Raw genomic sequence first — 18,583 nt, forward strand, 5'->3', positions numbered from 1 at the left:
TCTTTACACTACTCATCTGCTTCGAAGACAGTTTTGATGCACCTATCCATGCTAGTCTTTCCTGTGTCCTGCTGTTTTTATCTACAACTTCATACCAGGCGTTTTGTAACTTTACCCAGAGCACTATCAACACCCTGTATACTGGTTAAGTTCGATCATTTTACGCACAGACCGGGTGTCAGAAGGTGAGTACAGCCGCCGATTCACTGAAAGACGGCGTTGTAAACAGATAAAGTGGCAGGTATCAAGAGATAATCAGCCGAACAGCGAGCCCGCTGCTCCAGTCTCGTGCTCGGCGCGCCATGTGCGAGAACATTTCAAACGAATCTGCGTCTGATTTGTGACTGCACTGTGTCTAAAATGCCGGCGAACCAACTGGTACTGTTGATCTTTGTTCATGGCGTTCTGTCATTTAATTTAGATGAACAGCATGCCGTAACATTTCCAGCAGATGCGCAGACTGTTATTTCCAGTGACTCCAGCTATTTTGGATATGCTGTGGCTTTTCGTTCGGCAGACACTCCGAAAACGTGAGTATTTTATTTATAAGCGCAGCATATTCTACATCAATCTGGAAACACAAATCAAAAACTATAAACGTATTTCTAAAGTTCAGTGTGATGTTGTACTTATGTTGTGGCTATATGTGTAACAGAAATGTGTACTATTTTTGCAATGCATTTGACTTGGTAAGAAATAACTCAGTAATACAGTTCAGCTTTCAGAATTTCATATTTATCATGCTTCTGGTCACTGATTGAGTTGGTTGCTGGTGGTGCGGTTGTTAGCGCCAATTAGTCTTAAACTAAGAAAGAATACTTTCTTATAGCTATTGTTCGTTGTTTACTTTTACATACATATTAGCAGTTTTAAAGAATTTCAGAAAAAGTGCGTTGTGTTTCGTCGAATAGTCTAAACTTCTGGGTTCCAGACATGGCCGCCATCTGGGGAAGGGCCCTTCTGGGGATCTAGGACACAAAACTATTAATTCATTGCAGAGTCCTCATGTATTTACAGAACTGACATTCCGTGATTTTATTAAACCGTATACTTAGCGTTGGTAATCTACCCTACATTCCCTCTAGCTGAATGCTGATCGTGGGTTATTCTTTACCAAAAAAACTCCAAAATATACCTTTCAAAAGACATTTTGTTGAACTTTAATTATGACTGCCAATATCAAAAAGTAGAATGCATAAAAACAACGTTATACATCCATTAACAAGGTAAGAAGTGAGGCATCTTAAAAGCAAAGCGCTGTAGATGGCAACAAAGTTGTACGGGCGTTTTTAAAGTTATATCCTATTTACCCACTATGAAGACTTTTGATCAGACCTATGATTTTCTCGTTATTTTTGCTGATATCCAAAAGGATTTTTTTCTTAGTTCTTTGTGTCTATTGCACCTTTTTTATAAATTTACATTACAACCCAACACTATTGATGTATGAATAGAAGAAATCTCTTTCGAGACAGTTTTATAACTGCATTTCCTAGGTCACCCGATCTGGTTGACTGAATCACGTGAGGATGTTATTGAGATAATTAACACAAAATTGTTTATTTTTATGTATTTATTAATAATATTAAAAGACGCATTTTGCTCGTGATAATGAAATTTGCTTACGTTTTGGATATGGAAGTAATCTGTCTTGAGTATAATATTCTGTACTGGCACAAATTGAGTGGAACATTATGAGTCGTTTAGCTTACAATAAGCTTTGTGTACCTTCTGTCAGATTTATTTCTTGGGTCACAATACATTTTCGAAGTCTCCGAATTAATTACAGAAAAAATAGTACTTTTAAAATGTCGCCCCTTGTAAGAGAAATTTCTGTGGACGGCCATGGTACCGCAGTAACGGCAAGTATACATATGGGCAGTGTCTTCGTGATATCTGGCCTTCACATTTGTACTCCTAGTCGTCGTTCATATAACATGATTTGAAAGCAGCCTGCTAGTGCGCAGAAATGATTACTTGACTGGATCAAGTTATTCAGTTCACCACAAAATATGTTTACTGGACACTCAGTCATACTGTTTGTTTCATGTTTTTGTATTCATATTTTTGCCTTTCGCTGACGATCCTTTCAATGAATGCTCACTTCAGATTAAAATTACATTTCCAGATAGCGTTAATATTGTCTTACACACATTGTGTCTTGGAACTGCTGGAGTCAGTTGACGAAATGATTATCAACCATGGTGATTTTAGTTACATGTTACATGGGCATTAAGCCGTGGTGTAACACATTTGTTTGTCAGGATATCACCTTGATACCACACAGCCACCAATTTTGATCCCTAATTCTGCAATAAAAGCTCAGTCATTAATACTCGTGCCAGCCGCTGTGGCCGAGCGGTTCTAGGCGCTTCAGTGTGGAACCGCGCGGCCGCTACGGTCGTAGGTTCGAATCCTGCCTCGGGCATGGATGTGTGTGATGTCCTTAGGTTGGTTAGGTTTAAGTAGTTCTAAGTTCTAGGGGACTTATGACCACAGATGTTGAGTCCCATAGTGCTCAGAGCCATTTGAACCAATACTCGTGGATGTACATTGAGACCACAGCAATTCGAAGACACAGAAACAACTTTAGCAGAAAAGAACTGAAAGTAAACAAATTGTGGGCCTGGAGCTGAATATGGCTAATGGCACCACTCTTTTACAATACAGGCATCATAACACACAACAGCATGACTTCGTGAGCTTTGACACCCATCAGACGACATCAAGATCTGGGCGTTGCGGAGTTACATATAAAAATTGGGATTGCTGAGCGAACGAAATATTTATAGCCTCTCATGATGTCTGTAGTACTAGTAAACGGAACCCTCGACATATTGACAAGCCTTAGATAACAGGCTAATGCTCATAACTAAATTATGAAGGATGTAAATACCCGCTGTGATAACTTGGGTTGTAGAATTTTCAATGTTTGAATGAGAATGATAAGGAGTGCTGAGTCATTTGAATGATGATTGGGCTGCCACCAACATGTAGCAGCCGGTCGGAGTGGCCGTGCGGTTCTAGGCGCTTCAGTCTGGAACCGAGTGACCGCTACGGTCGCAGGTTCGAATCCTGCCTCGGGCATGGATGTGTGTGATGTCCTTAGGTTAGTTAGGTTTAATTAGTTCTAAGTTCTAGGCGACTGATGACCTCAGAAGTTAAGTCGCATAGTGCTCGGAGCCATCCGTAGCGCATGATGGAACACAAAGGAAAAGATTTCACTTCGCAGTACAGTGTTTGCACTTATGGTAGTACAGTTTGATTTTCTTTGCCTCATTTCGGAAAATAACCCTCTATCGTTTAGCTTGCACCAGCCAGAGGCAGTATTCTCCATATGCTCAAATCTGCTCTGTAGAGGGATAGAGAAATGTGTTGTAACACTAGTAATTTGTGTTTTATTTGCACCACTGTCTGAAATATTCAGTTTTTGTGAATTATATGTGTAGTATCATAGGTCAGAAAAGTTTTGAAGTTGCTTTTACTAATTCTCGTTTCATGCCTTCGTTGCCTGCGATGTTTCTATAGAACCTGTCAAAGCGTTTCAGTTCCTCCCTCCTGCTGTTGATCTCACGCTGTTTGCTTTTTCATTCATATTGTTCATGTGAGATCTAAATGATTCATGACATGAGTAATCTGTTTACATCTTCAAAATGTAGCGTGAATAAATACACATTTTGTCCATGTATAGTGTCTTATTGTGTATCGCTAGTTCTGCAGTTAGCTTCCCTAACTGACGTGGCTGAATGTCGGTTTTGCTCCTTCGGATAGGTTGCGAAGTACTTGCCCCTCTTCAATATCTTTAGAGTCCTGGCAAGTCAATGGGTTTAGATGCGTAGCCGATTTAAATTTTGTTGGCTACATTGATGTCTATAGTTGAGCGGCTTTAGTTGATCGCTGACAACTGCAGTGGGCTTAGCGCAGCAGCTTCATGGGTGAACCTCAACCAGTAACGTAACGAGATTTTGTAAATGTTTCTATGGCAACATCTACGTTTTGTGACAACTCTGTAGACGGCTACTGTATTCGCCCACAGCCATTAGTGCTTCGTGAAAGCTGCCAACAGTAGTGGGAGCTGTTAGGAATCTTGTTACGTCTTCTCGACTATGGGGAATCGTCACATGCCTATCGCATTACCGAACAGACAGTTCTGTTAACTTCTTAATAATTTTTAATTGCATATAGAATTGTGGTCAGTGGCGAAAAATATAATTTTTTTCTACACCAGCTAGCTAATGTTTAGGAATAAAAAAATTACTAAACCTTTAAGATCGTAGAAGAAACGCAATGACAGACAGAGTCCCTCTTATTTTTGAAAGTATTAAGTGTGGCGCACAACATTACTTTCAGTGCCAAAGTTCTTGAAGCTAACTATCAAAAAGTTTTAGAAGCCCAAATTCCTCTGCACACAGTGAGCCCAAGACAGTAACGCCTAAAAATTTAAAGGTTCAAATGCAATTCTGCACAAACACTATAGTTACATAGTTATCCACTGCAACATTTTTGAGTCCAGACGTTGTAGCTGCTCACAGTTAGAGACAACGACTAACAGTCGAAACTTTTCTAAGTTTTAAGAACTCCTGCACAAAATTTTACAAGTCCACAAAACTGTCACCCAAACAATTTCAATCGCCTAAGGCTGCCACCGACACGCCGCTCATACAACCATACATCCAACCACGACCAACTGTCACAGTGAACCGTCTCAAGCCAATAAAGCTGCTACTGCTGACAGTGTGTGTTTTGTCAGGTAGCAGTGCTGCTCGCCAACCATAGCTGCGACCTGTCCGACTGTGTGTGTACATCGGTGAGCTCTTGGTAGAACCTGGCCACCTGCGCTGACGAAGTGTGGGCTGGTAGGTGGCGGTCGGGTTAAGCAGGAAGAAGCTCGCTGGAGGAAGTGGCGAACCACAGACTCAACCATGAGTCCATTGACCACATACAGGCGAGTGATCAGAGCTGTCTCCTCAGAGAGTGGGTCAGTGAACCTGTCAGTCTACGTGAGGAGGCCTTAAGCAGCGGTTCGCTGGTTAACCATTGCACCTACACCATGGATCCAACCGCGAGCTTTCATCTATATACAGGCGACTGGGTCAGGGAAGACCCATTTGGCGAACAGCTTGGATGACCAGTCGGCCTGTGTATGGTCACCCTTACGGGCAGGTGTGGCTAGACGTCCGCTGTTTTCACAAGTGACAGAGTGTGGTGGGTGGGGGAGTGGGCATAGGCGAACATCACTACATCTACATCTACGTGATTACTCTGCTATTCACAATAAAGTGCCTGGCAGAGGGTTCAATGAACCATCTTCAAGCTGTCTCTCTACCGTTCCACTCTCGAACGGCACGCGGGAACTACGAGCGCTTAAGTTTTTCTGTGCGAGCCCTGATTTCTCTTATTTTATCGTAATGATCATTTCACCCTATGTAGGTGGGTACCAACAGAAGGTTTTCGCAATCGGAGGAGAAAACTGGTGATTGAAATTTCGTGAGAGGATCCTGTCGCAACGAAAAAAGCCGTTGTTTTAATGATTGCCACTCCAATTCACATATCATGTCTGAGACACTATCTCCCCTATTTCGCGATAGTACAAAACGAGCTGCCCTTCTTTGTACTCGTGAGGAGGTAGCGAATGGAATAGCAGACACTCCAATCTTCTGCAATGGGCGGTAACGAGAGGCCATGAAGTAAGCTGGCTAACAGGACGACACAAGTAGCCTGGAGGGTTACTGCCACTAGATAAAACCTTGCTACTTGGCCGTTGCAGGGCGCTGGTAGTGTGAAGCACAGCCATAACTCGGAGTCAGTGCCCGAAAATTCGTTTCAAATATAGACATTATAGTTACTGGTTAGGCAAGAACATAAAATGAGAGGTAGAAATGATATTCAAAGGTGTGTCTGAGCAACCTCTTATTAACAAAATAGTACTAAAGATATTGTAGATGTAAGAATGGAAAATACCTGTTGACTTGAGAGATTAAAAATTAATAAATTCTAAACACCTTAACGGACTTGAAGGAAATAAATATTCAAAATAGCGATTTAACAGTTTTGTCGAAATATAGTCTTGAAAGTCTCTTCGGGTTTGCTGCCGGATCCTAAAATCAACTTGACTCGATATTTCGGCGATCCAACTAGTCGCCGTCTTCAGGAAAATGTTGCTTCTGCTGATGAGTCCCGCTGAGAACTGACGCCAGGTTGCAAGTCGACGTCCTATATAGGCCACCGTTCAGTACACGGCACATGCACCGCCCATCACGGTTTCTGCCTGTCCAAAAATAGTTCCATAAATTTTATCAATGTAATACATTTTGAATTATGAGGCGGAATGTCAATCCGGGAAATAAAACCATACTTTAGCCTAAAATAAATTACAGTTCAGTAAATGTAGTGGTAGTATAGGCAGCAGACCACTGTAGCTGTTTATAGCCATGTACTTTCATCAACTTTAATAATAACTAGTAGAAAATAAGGGTAAATCACTGTTTAAATGTAAATAACAAAAAAAAAAAAAATCTCAGCTCAAATCTAAGGACACAAAAAGAAAACTAGTCCTAACTGACATTAAAATGTGTCGTAGCAATAACATAAATATAAATTTGAGTAATTCACAATGACAGATTACGTCTATGTAGGGGCAGCAGCCATATTGGCTCTGACAAGGAATCCCTTGACTGCGATGTCGCAGAAGGTCAATGATGTTTGCGGGATTAGACGCCCCACATATTGTGTATCATGCAACCACAGTATTGGCTGCTAATGGCAACAGAGGGCAGAACTAGCAGTATCCAGTGGTGAACACAGCATGAGGCTACGGAGCGCAATTGAACTGCATAGTTGACGAGTAACTCACAACATTACTATGGTGCTACTGGTGTTGATACGAAGTAGAGCAATGACAACGATAAACGAAGCAAACATTGCATTATATCTACAACTACAGTTGTCAAAGTTGACATTTCGTCACAAAGGAACCCAAGGAATTTCGCAGAATGAGAAAGAAATGGCAAATGAAATATTAACGTTTCTGCAAGATAAATCAGTGGAATGTTTGGTGTCGTATGCGTTCGACTGTACGTAAAATGTACTTGAGGAGTGCAATGCTGACGATATGTGCGTAACAAGTAGAAGTTGTGCTGAAACAGGTGTCGAGTCATATAGTTCATCAATTTTGTCGGACAGGGAGCCACAAATCCCATCTCCAGTGAAACTTGGACAATCGTTATCTAAGGAACGGGTAGTAAACACAACTACGTACATGGAAAATAATCCGCAGCGTAGTAAAAAAAAAAAAAAAATGTGAACAGCTTTAGAATAAGTCCTTAGCAATATGACTGTGTAGTGCTTAAGAAAAACGAGAGATATTCAAGTGAGGACAAGGCGCACTTGTTACAAAAACTGGTGTTTGCGCGTTTGAAGGATGCTCAATACAATTCATAGGATGTGGATGATAGCGACCAATTAAGTTATACACATCAAATTGCGCGCGACATAAATTACAGTGATTTCAAGGAAGGCATTGGTTGGTTGCCTAACTTCAAACAGTACTACAGAATAGGAAGACGTCAAACAACGAAATTTCAAACAAAACATCAACTTGACGATGCGCGGCAAACGGTGGAATCGGCCCGAAAATTTATGGATGAGATAAAAAACTTACCCCATCGCGCAGTAAACAATTTGTTATCAAATCCAACCAGTCAGGATTTGAAACAGAAATGCACCTGAAAGGAACCCTGAAATTAGGTGTATCAAGAGAGTTGTATCAAGATCAACTAACATCAATGCCTTAGCGCATTCGTACACAACTACGCCGACTGTTATTCTGGATGGTAAATGGCCTGGAGAGTTATTTATTGACTTGCGAGAAGCTGGAGGTGCTCTGCACCCTACGATCCTTTCTCGTGTGTGTGATCTTGCAAGGGCGGTAGGGAATATTTACGATACAACAAGCAAGAGTGGGAAACTGGCGCAAGAGAACTACAACTGTGGTTTGAACATTGTTTTTGGTCAATAACTGGTCAAAATGTCTTGCTTTTGCTTGATTTCTGGTTTGCGTATAAAAATAATACTCCTTTACAGGAAAATATCCCTCCTGAAAAGAGTATGATATTGTAATTCATATCACTTGCAACCGCTGTATAAATTCAGCCCCTGGATGTTTGTTTTTTCCTTGCCTATAAAACACATTATCGCACTATCTGCAGCTACGCCTCGAAGGGTAGCCAGTTTCACGATAAGCTCCACGACAGTCTAGATGAGATTTTAAAAAAAATGGTTCAAATGGCTCTGAGCACTATGGGACTTAACTTCTGAGGTCATCAGTCCCCTAGAACTTAGAACTACTTACACCTAACTAACCTAAGGACATCACACACAGCCATGCCCGAGGCAGGATTCGAACCTGCGACCGTAGCGGTCGAGCGGTTGCAGACTGTAGCGCCTAGAACCGCTCGGCCACCCCGGCCGGCTGAGATTTTCACTCTGCAGCGGAGTGTGCGCTGATATAAAACTTCCTGGCAGGAGTTCGAGTCTCGGTCCGGCACACGGTTTTAATTTGCCAGGAAGTTTCCACGACAGTCTGTTTCGCATTCGTTGGCATGCTATCACGCTTCTTCAGTTCTCATCACCCTCTTACAGCAATATGATTCTGTATGAATTCTTTAAGAGTGGATAACTAGCTGAATGTCCTACACGATTTGTAACTTCCAAAGAGATACCTTCATTCCTGATGGTGTGAACCTTTGAGGCCACTGTGGCTTGCCATTGTTCATTCGTTCTTCATGGTGCAAGTTAATGGTTTGTTTTGAACATTACTTGAATGTCGACGATGTCCATTTTGTGAAGTGTAATACGTACATCCCATAAGGGGTTGATCTTTGCAGCTCCCAGAGACTGATTTTCTATCACTTTTCCGATTCACATGGTGAGTCATTAGCATTTAATATTTTTCCTGTGATAATTGTTAACACAACACTTTAAAATGAGCCTTACTAAAGATTGAACTCAAGGGGTTGCTTGTGAGAGATGGCCGAATAGCAGTGGTACATTGTCTGATTCTGTGTTGTTAACTGATTCTTTAGCAGTCGTTCTCGATATCGACACTGCTGCTTAGACAGTGTCATATGAGGAAAACAAAGTATGTATAGAGAGTGGCAATCCTCGTCGGAGGTAAAATCAAAACACCATTCAACTGGGATATGAGGAAAACGGTTACGAAATTCTTGTTGAAAAGCACTAAGAAATAAATCGTGATGCAGACAAGGCGTTTATTGTTTAAAAGAAATTAGTCCACCACGGGCATCATTCCGACGACAATTATTATAAAGACAAGAAAAATTTTCTGTTTTACAATTGAATGTTTTACTTGTGCATACCAGACATGTCTTACCTATTCATTCAAGGCATGGTCAGTGGTCTATAATATAAATAAAATTATTTAATTACAAATATTTTGAGGATTGAATATTTTTCTTTATACTACAGACCACTGAAGATGCCTAGCATGAATAACTGATATACATTTGGTACACACAAATTAAATATTCAGTTGCAAAAGTCGGAATTTTTTCTTATCTACATGATAAAACATAATTGAAGTAACAACTGAGGAAAAATATCTGCAAATATAAACAAATTTATTTGTAATCAGAATACAAGGGGCAGTCAAAGAGTTTCTTTTCGAAGGCCATATAGTCCCAAAGCGGTATGCCAACTAGGCAAAATAGCCATTAGCATTGAGGTAACCATCCTACAGCCCACCAGTCTGAAGATACCCATTTGGTGACACACCCTATCCTGCTGCATGAAGAAGTCCGTAACAGCTTGCCGCATATCGTCGCCCAACAGAAATTGTCAACTCTTCAAGGGCTTTTTGAAGAAACCTAAGGCATCATATTTGCGTGAGAAGAAATCAGGTCTGTATGGCAGGTACTCGAGTGTCGTCCACTAGAGCCTCCCAGTTGAGGCTGGCCTCCCAGATCGACCGCCGTCTTGTGTCGAACAGCGACCAGCATGGAACTTGACGCACCATTCCACAACGGTGGCTTTCGACAGACAGGCTGACCCTACACATTCTTTATTCTCTAATGGATGTCTGTCAATATTTGTTCTTGGGCAGCCAGAAAAAAGAATAGCAGCATGTTGGTCCTATTTGGACGTGTTTGGTAATAACGTCGCCGTTTCACGTTTCTGCATTTACCACATGCACCTCGGAAAGATACGAATATCACACTACCACCCTGCCCACAAATCGGTGCTGTTATACTCCCATTGTAGTCGCCCTAGCCCTACTTTGCGTATATGCTGCAGCAGCGCCCTTAAACGGAAACGTTTTGATCGCCCCTTATATAGTATCTTTGTCGATCCATTATGGACGGTGAGACAACGGCTGGCACGTATTTCTTAATACAATAATTTACCAACAGCCGTATGTATTACAGAAATCTATTTTATCAACTTCTTATATGCTACCAGTTTCGGCATTACATTGATGCCTTCTTCAGGCCCCTGTACAATGAGTAGAACAAATGTACTATTATAAAATATATAGAACATACTTTAACAATTGACAGGTATCTATGTTAACTATGTAAGTGGCTCAAAAGGACGTATATATCATTATAACTATATGTAACATTAGGGCAAGTATGCTTTTGCCTATGTCATGCTGTTCTTAATAGTTTCCACTGTTTTACTCGAATATTGCATAATAGATGAACAAATGTATACGCTGTTATTCATAAACACGTACCACACAGTAGTAATAGGCCATGCATCACAACACTCAAATGTACTGCATACAATCATATGCCCAGTGGTAGAATTTTTTTAAATCATTAACTAATATAAATGAATAATAAAATTAATTAAAATACAATAAAATGTGACATAACCATATCAGAATACTTAAGTTACATATTTGTAGCCTAGGTCGTGTTATGTTATCGTTCCACACATTGTTGACAAGTCGAACAGCAGAACACAGTGTTTTATCAGACGGGTATCTTCAACCTGGTGGTTGAAGATACCCGCTCCATAAAAGACCGCGTTCTGTTGTGTGAAAAATCTGTTACTTCTTGCAACAACATGCTCAAGGAAAGTGTTGTGTCTTGTATCGAATCGCGACCAGTGTGGAACTTGGAGCACCATTCCACAGTGGTGGTTTTCGACAGACACGCTGCCCCATACACATTTTTCATTCTCCTACGGATGTATATCGATGTTTGTCCTTCGGCAGCCAAGAAAAGATTAACAGTACGTTGGCCCTCTTTGAACGCATTTGGTAATAACAAGAGCCATAGTTCAAGTTTTTGCATTTACCACATGCATGTCGGAAAGATACGAATGCCCCACTAATCCCTTGCCTTCATGTCGGTGCCTATATACCCGCATCGTATTGGCTGCAGCAGCGCCTCAGGTAGAAACTGTTTGATCGGCCCTTACAGTCTCATATGACGATGACGGATCAATCTGGCAATAGTCGTTCTCCTCGAAATCTCTCCATATGGATACATCCATCAAGATACTATATGCAGAGCCGGGACTCGTCTGAAAAGACGACATGGTGGTGCTGCTGCGCCCACTGGTATCGTTGGGAGCACTATTTTCGGTGTGCCTCTCTGTGCTGGAGCGTCAAGAGAAGCCACAACAATGATCACATTGTTGACAGTCATTGGTTGGTGAACGTAGTCACACTGTCCATGTGGATGTTTGTCTTCTACATCTACATCTAAATCCATACTCCGCAAGCCATCTGACGGTGTGCGGCGGAGGGTACCTCGAGTACCTCTATCGGTTCTCCCTTCTATTCCAGTCTCATATTGTTCGTGGAAAGAAAGATTGTCGGTATGCCTCTGTGTGGGCTCTAATCTCTCTGATTTTATCATCATGGTCTTTTCGCGGGATATACGTAGGAGGGAGCAATATACTGCTTGATTCCTCGGTGGAGGTATGTTCTCGAAACTTCAACAAAAGCCCGTACCGAGCTACTGAGCGTCTCTCTTGCAGAGTCTTCCACTGGAGTTTATCTATCATCTCCGTAACGCTTTCGCGATTACTAAATGCTCCTGTAACGAAGCGCGCTGCTCTCCGTTGGATCTTCTCTATCTCTTCTATCAACCCTATCTGGTACGGATCCCACACCGGTGAGCAGTATTCAAGCAGTGGGCGAACAAGTGTACTGTAACCTACTTCCTTTGTTTTCGGACTGCATTTCCTTAGGGTTATTCCAATGAATCTCAGTCTGGCATCTGCTTTACCGACAATTAATTTTATATGGTCATTCCATTTTAAATCACTCCTAATGCCTACTCCCAGATAATTTATGGAATTAACTGCTTCCAGTTGCTGACCTGATATATTGTAGCTAAATGATAAAAGATCTTTCTTTCTATGTATTCGCTTGTCTACATTGAGATTCAATTTCCATTCCATGCACCATGCGTCAATTCGTTGCAGATCCTCCTGCATTCCAGTACAATTTTCCATTGTTACAACCTCTCGATATACTACAGCATCATCCGCAAAAAGCCTCAGTGAACTTCCGATGTTATCCACAAGGTCATTTATATATATTGTGAATAGCAAATAAGCCCCGTTTCACTGAAGACACGTCTGTCCTGTCGGTGTTGTGGGGTTGTTGAGAACCTGTGTGGTGTTGAGTACGGCTACCCTCAACCTATCGATTCAGCATTCGAATGACAGTAGTGAGATCCCGGCTAATGCGAGAGGAAATATCGCAGAAAAACAAACAGCTGCCCCAAAAGACCAACGATCCTGATGCTGTTGTACTCCGACACACGTTACTAGACTTTTCTCCTTCTTGCACTGTGAATAACACGATCTTCTAACATGTGTCTCTTGCTGTCAAACCAACCGTGCAATCTTTCCTTGTATAGAAAATGTAGAAGACGGTCTCCTAGCCACTTTGTGCAGATGCGTTGAAATGCTAATCGTTTGTATATACAAGAATGTAGTACTCTTCGTGCCAGTTTGATATTCGTTGCATACAGCCTTCATTGTGTTGCAGTTTTAATGGTCAGTAGTGAAGTAAGCACCAGCGTATTCTCCCTTAACGCGGCGGCGCTCGACTCGGAGTAGACCAGTTCGAATCTTGCTGGTGGAACATTTTCACTCCCAGTACTTGGCCAGCAACGTGAGGAGAGGTCTTGGCGTAAAGCTGATCACTAGTCTTGGCGCTAACGTCCTTGATTAAATTCAAACACCTCCGTACACTGGTGATACTGATCTGTTCGTCGCCTGGGGACGTTAAGCGGGGCGGCCTCCTTCGTGCTATTCGAGAGGAGTAAGCCAGGTGCTGACACCGGGTTTCAGCCTCTCGCTTCCCTTTATCTGTAACAACAATGACTCAACACTACAGCGTACACGCAGATCGTCACATTCACGTAGACGACACAGCTACGCACTCGACACCTCATGCCAGGTCGAAGGAAGGTAACGGTAAATCATCTCCACTAGGACCTTGGCTATAACGGCAGTAATTGCTCTTTCCTTGACTATGGGACTACTTTGACTTATAATGCATTAAACATGACATAGATTATATTGAGTACGATACTTGTGCAGGGATGAAACTGTTAACGCAGTGTAGGAGGAGAGGGAGGAGGACGGACGATGAAGTCAAACCGGCCGCAGTGGGAGAGGGAGGAGGACGGACGATGAAATCAAGCCGGCCGCAGTGGCCGAGCGGTTCTAGGCGCTTCAGTCTGGAGCCGTGCGACCGCTACGGTCGCAGGTTCGAATCCTGCGTCGGGCATGGATGTGTGTGATCTCCTTAGGTTAGTTAGGTTTAAGTAGTTCTAAGTTCTAGGGGACTGATGACCTCAGATGTTACGTCCCGTAGTGCTCAGAGCCATTTGAACCATTTCTGAACGAAATCAAAATTGTCGAAAAGGCGAAGAATTCAAAAGGAAATTAGATGCGTAATGAAACGTTTATTTCTCCCCCAGAGGGTCCAAAGACATGTCCCAGCAGAGTGGGATGGGGAGGGAGCACTTTGGTAAACACTAACAGAAATGCAAGAATCACTTGCACGATGACAGTTGAGTTGGAGTGGCTCTCCCACTGCCCCAGACGATGACGACGTATCTGACTGCAACTTAGAATACAGTTTAGCATCCAAAATTTACCTACGCCTGGGAAAATAGAAATAGTACACTACTGGCCATTAAAATTGCTACACCAAGAAGAAATGCAGATGATAAACGGGTATTCATTGGACAAATATATTATACTAGAACTGACATGTGATTACATTTTCACACGGTTTGGGTGCATAGATCCTGAGAAATCAGTACCCAGAACAACCACCTCTGGCCGTAATAATGGCCTTGATACGCCTCGACATTGAGTCAAACAGATCTTGGGTGGCGTGTACAGGTACAGCTGCCCATGCAGCTTCAACACGATACCAAAGTTCATCAAGAGTAGTGACTGGCCTACTGTGACGAGCCAGTTGCTGGGCCACCATTGACCAGACGTTTTCAGTTGTTGAGAGAGCTGGAGAATGTGCTGGCCAAGGCAGCAGTCGAACATTTTCTGTATCCAGAAAGGCCCGTACAGGACCTGCAACATGCGGTCGTGCATTATCCTTCTGAAATGTAGGGTTTCGCAGGGATCGAATGAAGGGTAGAGCCACGGTTCGTAACACATCTGAAATGTAACGCCCACTGTTCAAAGTGCCGTAAATGCCAACAAGAGGTGACCGAGACGTGTAACCAATGGCACCCCATACTATCACGCCGGGTGATACGCCAGTATGGCGATGACGAATACACGCTTCCAATGTGCGTTCACCGCGATGTCGCCAAACACGGATGCGACCGTCATGATGCTGTAAACAGAACCTGGATTCATCCGAAAAAATGACGTTTTGACATTTGTGCACCCAGGTTCGTTGTTGAGTACATCATCGCAGGCGCTCCTGTCTGTGATGCAGCGTCAATGGTAACCGCAGCCATGGTCTCCGAGCTGATAGTCCATGCTGCTGCAAATGTCGTCGAACTGTTCGTGCAGGTGGTTGCGTCTTGCAAACGTCCCCATCTGTTGACTCAGGAATCGAGACGAGCATGCGCGATCCGTTACAGCCATGCGGATAAGATGCCTGTCATCTCGACTTCTAGTGATACGAGGCCGTTGGGATCCAGCACGGCGTTCCGTATTACCCTCCTGAACTCATAGATTCCATATCCTGCTAACAGTCATTGGATCTCGACCAACGCGAGCAGCAATGTCGCGATACGATAAACCGCAATCGCGATAGCCTACAATATGATTTTTATCAATGTCGGAAACGTGATGGTACGCATTTATCCTCCTTGCACGAAGCATCACAATAACGTTTCACCAGGCAACTCCGGTCAACTGCTGTTTGTGTATGAGAAATCGGTTGGAAACTTTCCTCATGTCAGCACGTTGTAGGTGTCGCCACTTTCGCCAACCTTGTGTAAATGCTCTGAAAATCTAGTCATTTGCATATAACAGCATCTTCTTCCTGTCGGTCTGTAGCACGTCATCTTCGTGGCGTAGCAATTTTAATGGCCAGTAGTGTAAAAGGTAGCAGTCACTGTAAATGGAGTTCAGTGTTTCCTGGCACATCAGTTTTGAGTACTCTGTGTAGGAAAGAACAGGGACGTATACAAAATTAACGAACAGCAGGGCATTAGGTCCATAATATCTCGATCGTGAATGCTGTTTGCTGAGAGCAGTGTGTACTTTGCGAATAATGCTACAAAATACCATTGGAATTCTATACTGCAAGGTATAATCCTCAAACCGTCTGGGATTTGAGAAGATGTCTGAGAAATTGGGAAGATGGGAGAATTTATCAGGATGCACAGACAAGGGAAGACGGATATGGAAGGCGAACTGAAGTGCATGGTGTTCAAAGACATAGGAAAGTAATAGTTTTGGTTTTGGGGAGACGCAAGCTACACTGGTGAAATTAAGGCTGGGGACTTGCGGCTATGTGTACTGTTCGTATGTGTCCATTGGCGTTGAAGCTGCTTAGAGCATGGTGAGACGTACAGTTTTGGCGCACAGACATATGAACTATGTGTGTTGATCTGTCTGACAGGTTGGTGGTGTCGGCGCCACGGTACGGTGGTATGGGCGCTGTCTTCGCGTGCTCACTGGAAGACCTCCAGTGTGACCCCATCGTCATTTCTAATGCCACAGGTGAGGAGTTCCTTTTCAAAGCAGAGACAACTCTCATGGCAATGTGCCTTTTGCTCTTGTACAATTCGTTGTGAAGATAATGTCCTTTTATTTGTAACCTATTGCAATTTAGAGTAACACGTTCGAAAGAGGGGCAGTTCTTGGTAGCGGGCAGATGAAAAGGGATAAAGGAGGGGAAACGTGTTTACTCATGTCAAGCGACGCAGGTTTTTCTTTGACTTATACGGGGTGTTTGTCCAAATCTATGTAGTTAAACAGGAGCGGCGGCTGTATGCACTGTCACCCTCTTCGAGTAAGAGTCGCGCATTTCGTCACTGGTTCGCTTAAATAAGCGCGAAAAAGTCACGGAGATGCCAGCCCAGATCCAATGGCAGACGGTACGACGTAGGCGTTGTGCATTACGGTTTGGTTTACTATCAAAATTTCGAGGGCGTACGTTCCTTGAAGAGTCAATCAATGTAGTGGTTTCTGCTATGCGTATCTCGCGGAAAGAGCATGAAGGGGAAATTAGAGAAAATGGCGCTCACACGCAGGCGTTCTAACAACCATTCTTTCCGCGCAGCATTTGCAACTGGAACAGGAAAGGGGGAACCGCAGTGATACCCTTCAGTATCCTGCGGCACAATCCATGAGGTAGCTTGCGATATGTAGATACAGATACCCATGTGCAAGTAGATGTAATGTATTTGTCATCCGTTGTCGATGCCCCCAAATTCTACATGCCAATTTGTCTAAACCTCTCAATCCGAAAACTTATTCTACAACGCAATATTAGATGTATAACTGGACTAAAGAACGATTGTATAACATATCAGAATTTTGTTTAATATAATCTGCGGCTGTTAATTATAAAAACGAGGACCAGCAGAAAGATAGCTAATAAAATGTCAGGAGAATGAAGGTAAAGAAAAGGAGAAAACTCAGAATACTGCTTCTTCACACACTCAGGTCACTACTACATCTAGGATTTCTAGGTTCAAAAATCTCATACAAATGTGCGACGATTTAGTCGAAAAAGGTACTGCCTTCAAATGCGAAAATTTACTATGGAATATATGTTGTTTTGTTGTTGCTGCTGTCGTGGGCTTCAGTCCGAAGACGGGTGTGCAGCAAATCAGGTTTTTCGGTGACCATTGGTAGGGGAAACATAAAATACTCGTATGTTTGTCTTGCCAATGATCACTGAAAAACTTGACTCAGACGCAAGCATGTACAATATCAACATGGTTTGCATGCTATCGCGGAAAATACCATTTTTCTGTTTGGATGATTTGAGAATGGTATCTGATACCCGAAACCGGTCATCACTTGAATAAAAAGAGCTGAATTTAGCAACTTTGGTTGTTTCCTACACCAAAATATTTAACACAAGTTGCTATCCCGACATCTCATGAACCCAGCATGCTGGAAATGCAAAAAGAGCATCTGATATTCTCACTGAGCAGTATTCCAATTTGAGGGAATGTTGCAGACCTTCTACACGGCTTGTTCTGTGTCCTTGAAGATAGTGGGAATTTTTCAGTAGCAAATAAACACCACTGAATACTGCAGAACTGAAACAGACTGAAGCAAAACACCTACCCGCAAAGGCTATTAGAAGTGCTACTTTGCAACTCACTCTCATCATTTACCTAATCCTTTCGCAGTTCGGTAACTCCCCTGTAATTGCATTTGTTTCATGATGTTTCAATTTAATTTACACAAGTGTTGAAGAGTCAGCTATAAACATCATTTATGCACATACGAAACTGTGAAACTGTCCAACCATTATTCCATCCATGACACTGTTGGTTGAAGAGTGTGGCTATGTGTTAAATGACTTGAACAAGTCACTTGTTTGTACTTTCATTACGGTTTCATTTGTTTCGGGCTTTCATACAACTTGGTTACATACGGTTATATACTTACTATCAAGCTGAGTATGTAGACTGTATTTCAATATCGCAGCGGTGCTGTAGAAAATAGCGCTTTTTTTAGTCACCCTCCATTTTCCTAGCACATATAAATGTTTGATTTACGGTGAGGGTACACTTTCTTTCGGTACCAGTAGCTCCTCGTTACAGTATTCTGCACACGTCATAAACACCTGTCCTGGCCGTGATTTTTTTTCTGTTCTGCACTTGGGCCCAGCGAGAGCAGATGTTTCTGGCCACAACTCTGGCATTCCCATCAATTGCACGATTTTTACGTGCGTAAGATGAACCAAACACTGAAATAATTTTAACAATCTGGTGTCTAGTCCAACATATTGCTTTTGAGGTAATATGTTACAAACGTCTTGTGGGACTGAACAAATACACTGCACAGCAAAAAATGTGAAGCACCCACAAGCTGAGGAGGAAACTTCGTGAATGGAGACGGTATGTGACATTATTTCGGTGATTAC

General features: G+C 42.6%; 1 protein-coding gene across 1 annotated transcript in view; it reads left to right on the top strand.

The window, feature by feature from the left end:
- The first annotated feature begins 299 nt into the window (after nt 1-299).
- The window catches only part of LOC126262652 (integrin alpha-PS3-like), a 440,796-nt gene continuing 422,512 nt past the window's right edge, over nt 300-18,583 (top strand). The window contains exons 1-2 of the mRNA XM_049959421.1: nt 300-530; nt 16,097-16,197. Coding sequence (XP_049815378.1) covers nt 361-530; nt 16,097-16,197 — 271 coding nt within the window. The 5' untranslated portion in view covers nt 300-360. The remainder of the gene's footprint in view (nt 531-16,096; nt 16,198-18,583) is intronic.

Source organism: Schistocerca nitens, chromosome 6 (assembly GCF_023898315.1).
Source record: "Schistocerca nitens isolate TAMUIC-IGC-003100 chromosome 6, iqSchNite1.1, whole genome shotgun sequence".
NCBI lineage: Eukaryota > Metazoa > Arthropoda > Insecta > Orthoptera > Acrididae > Schistocerca > Schistocerca nitens.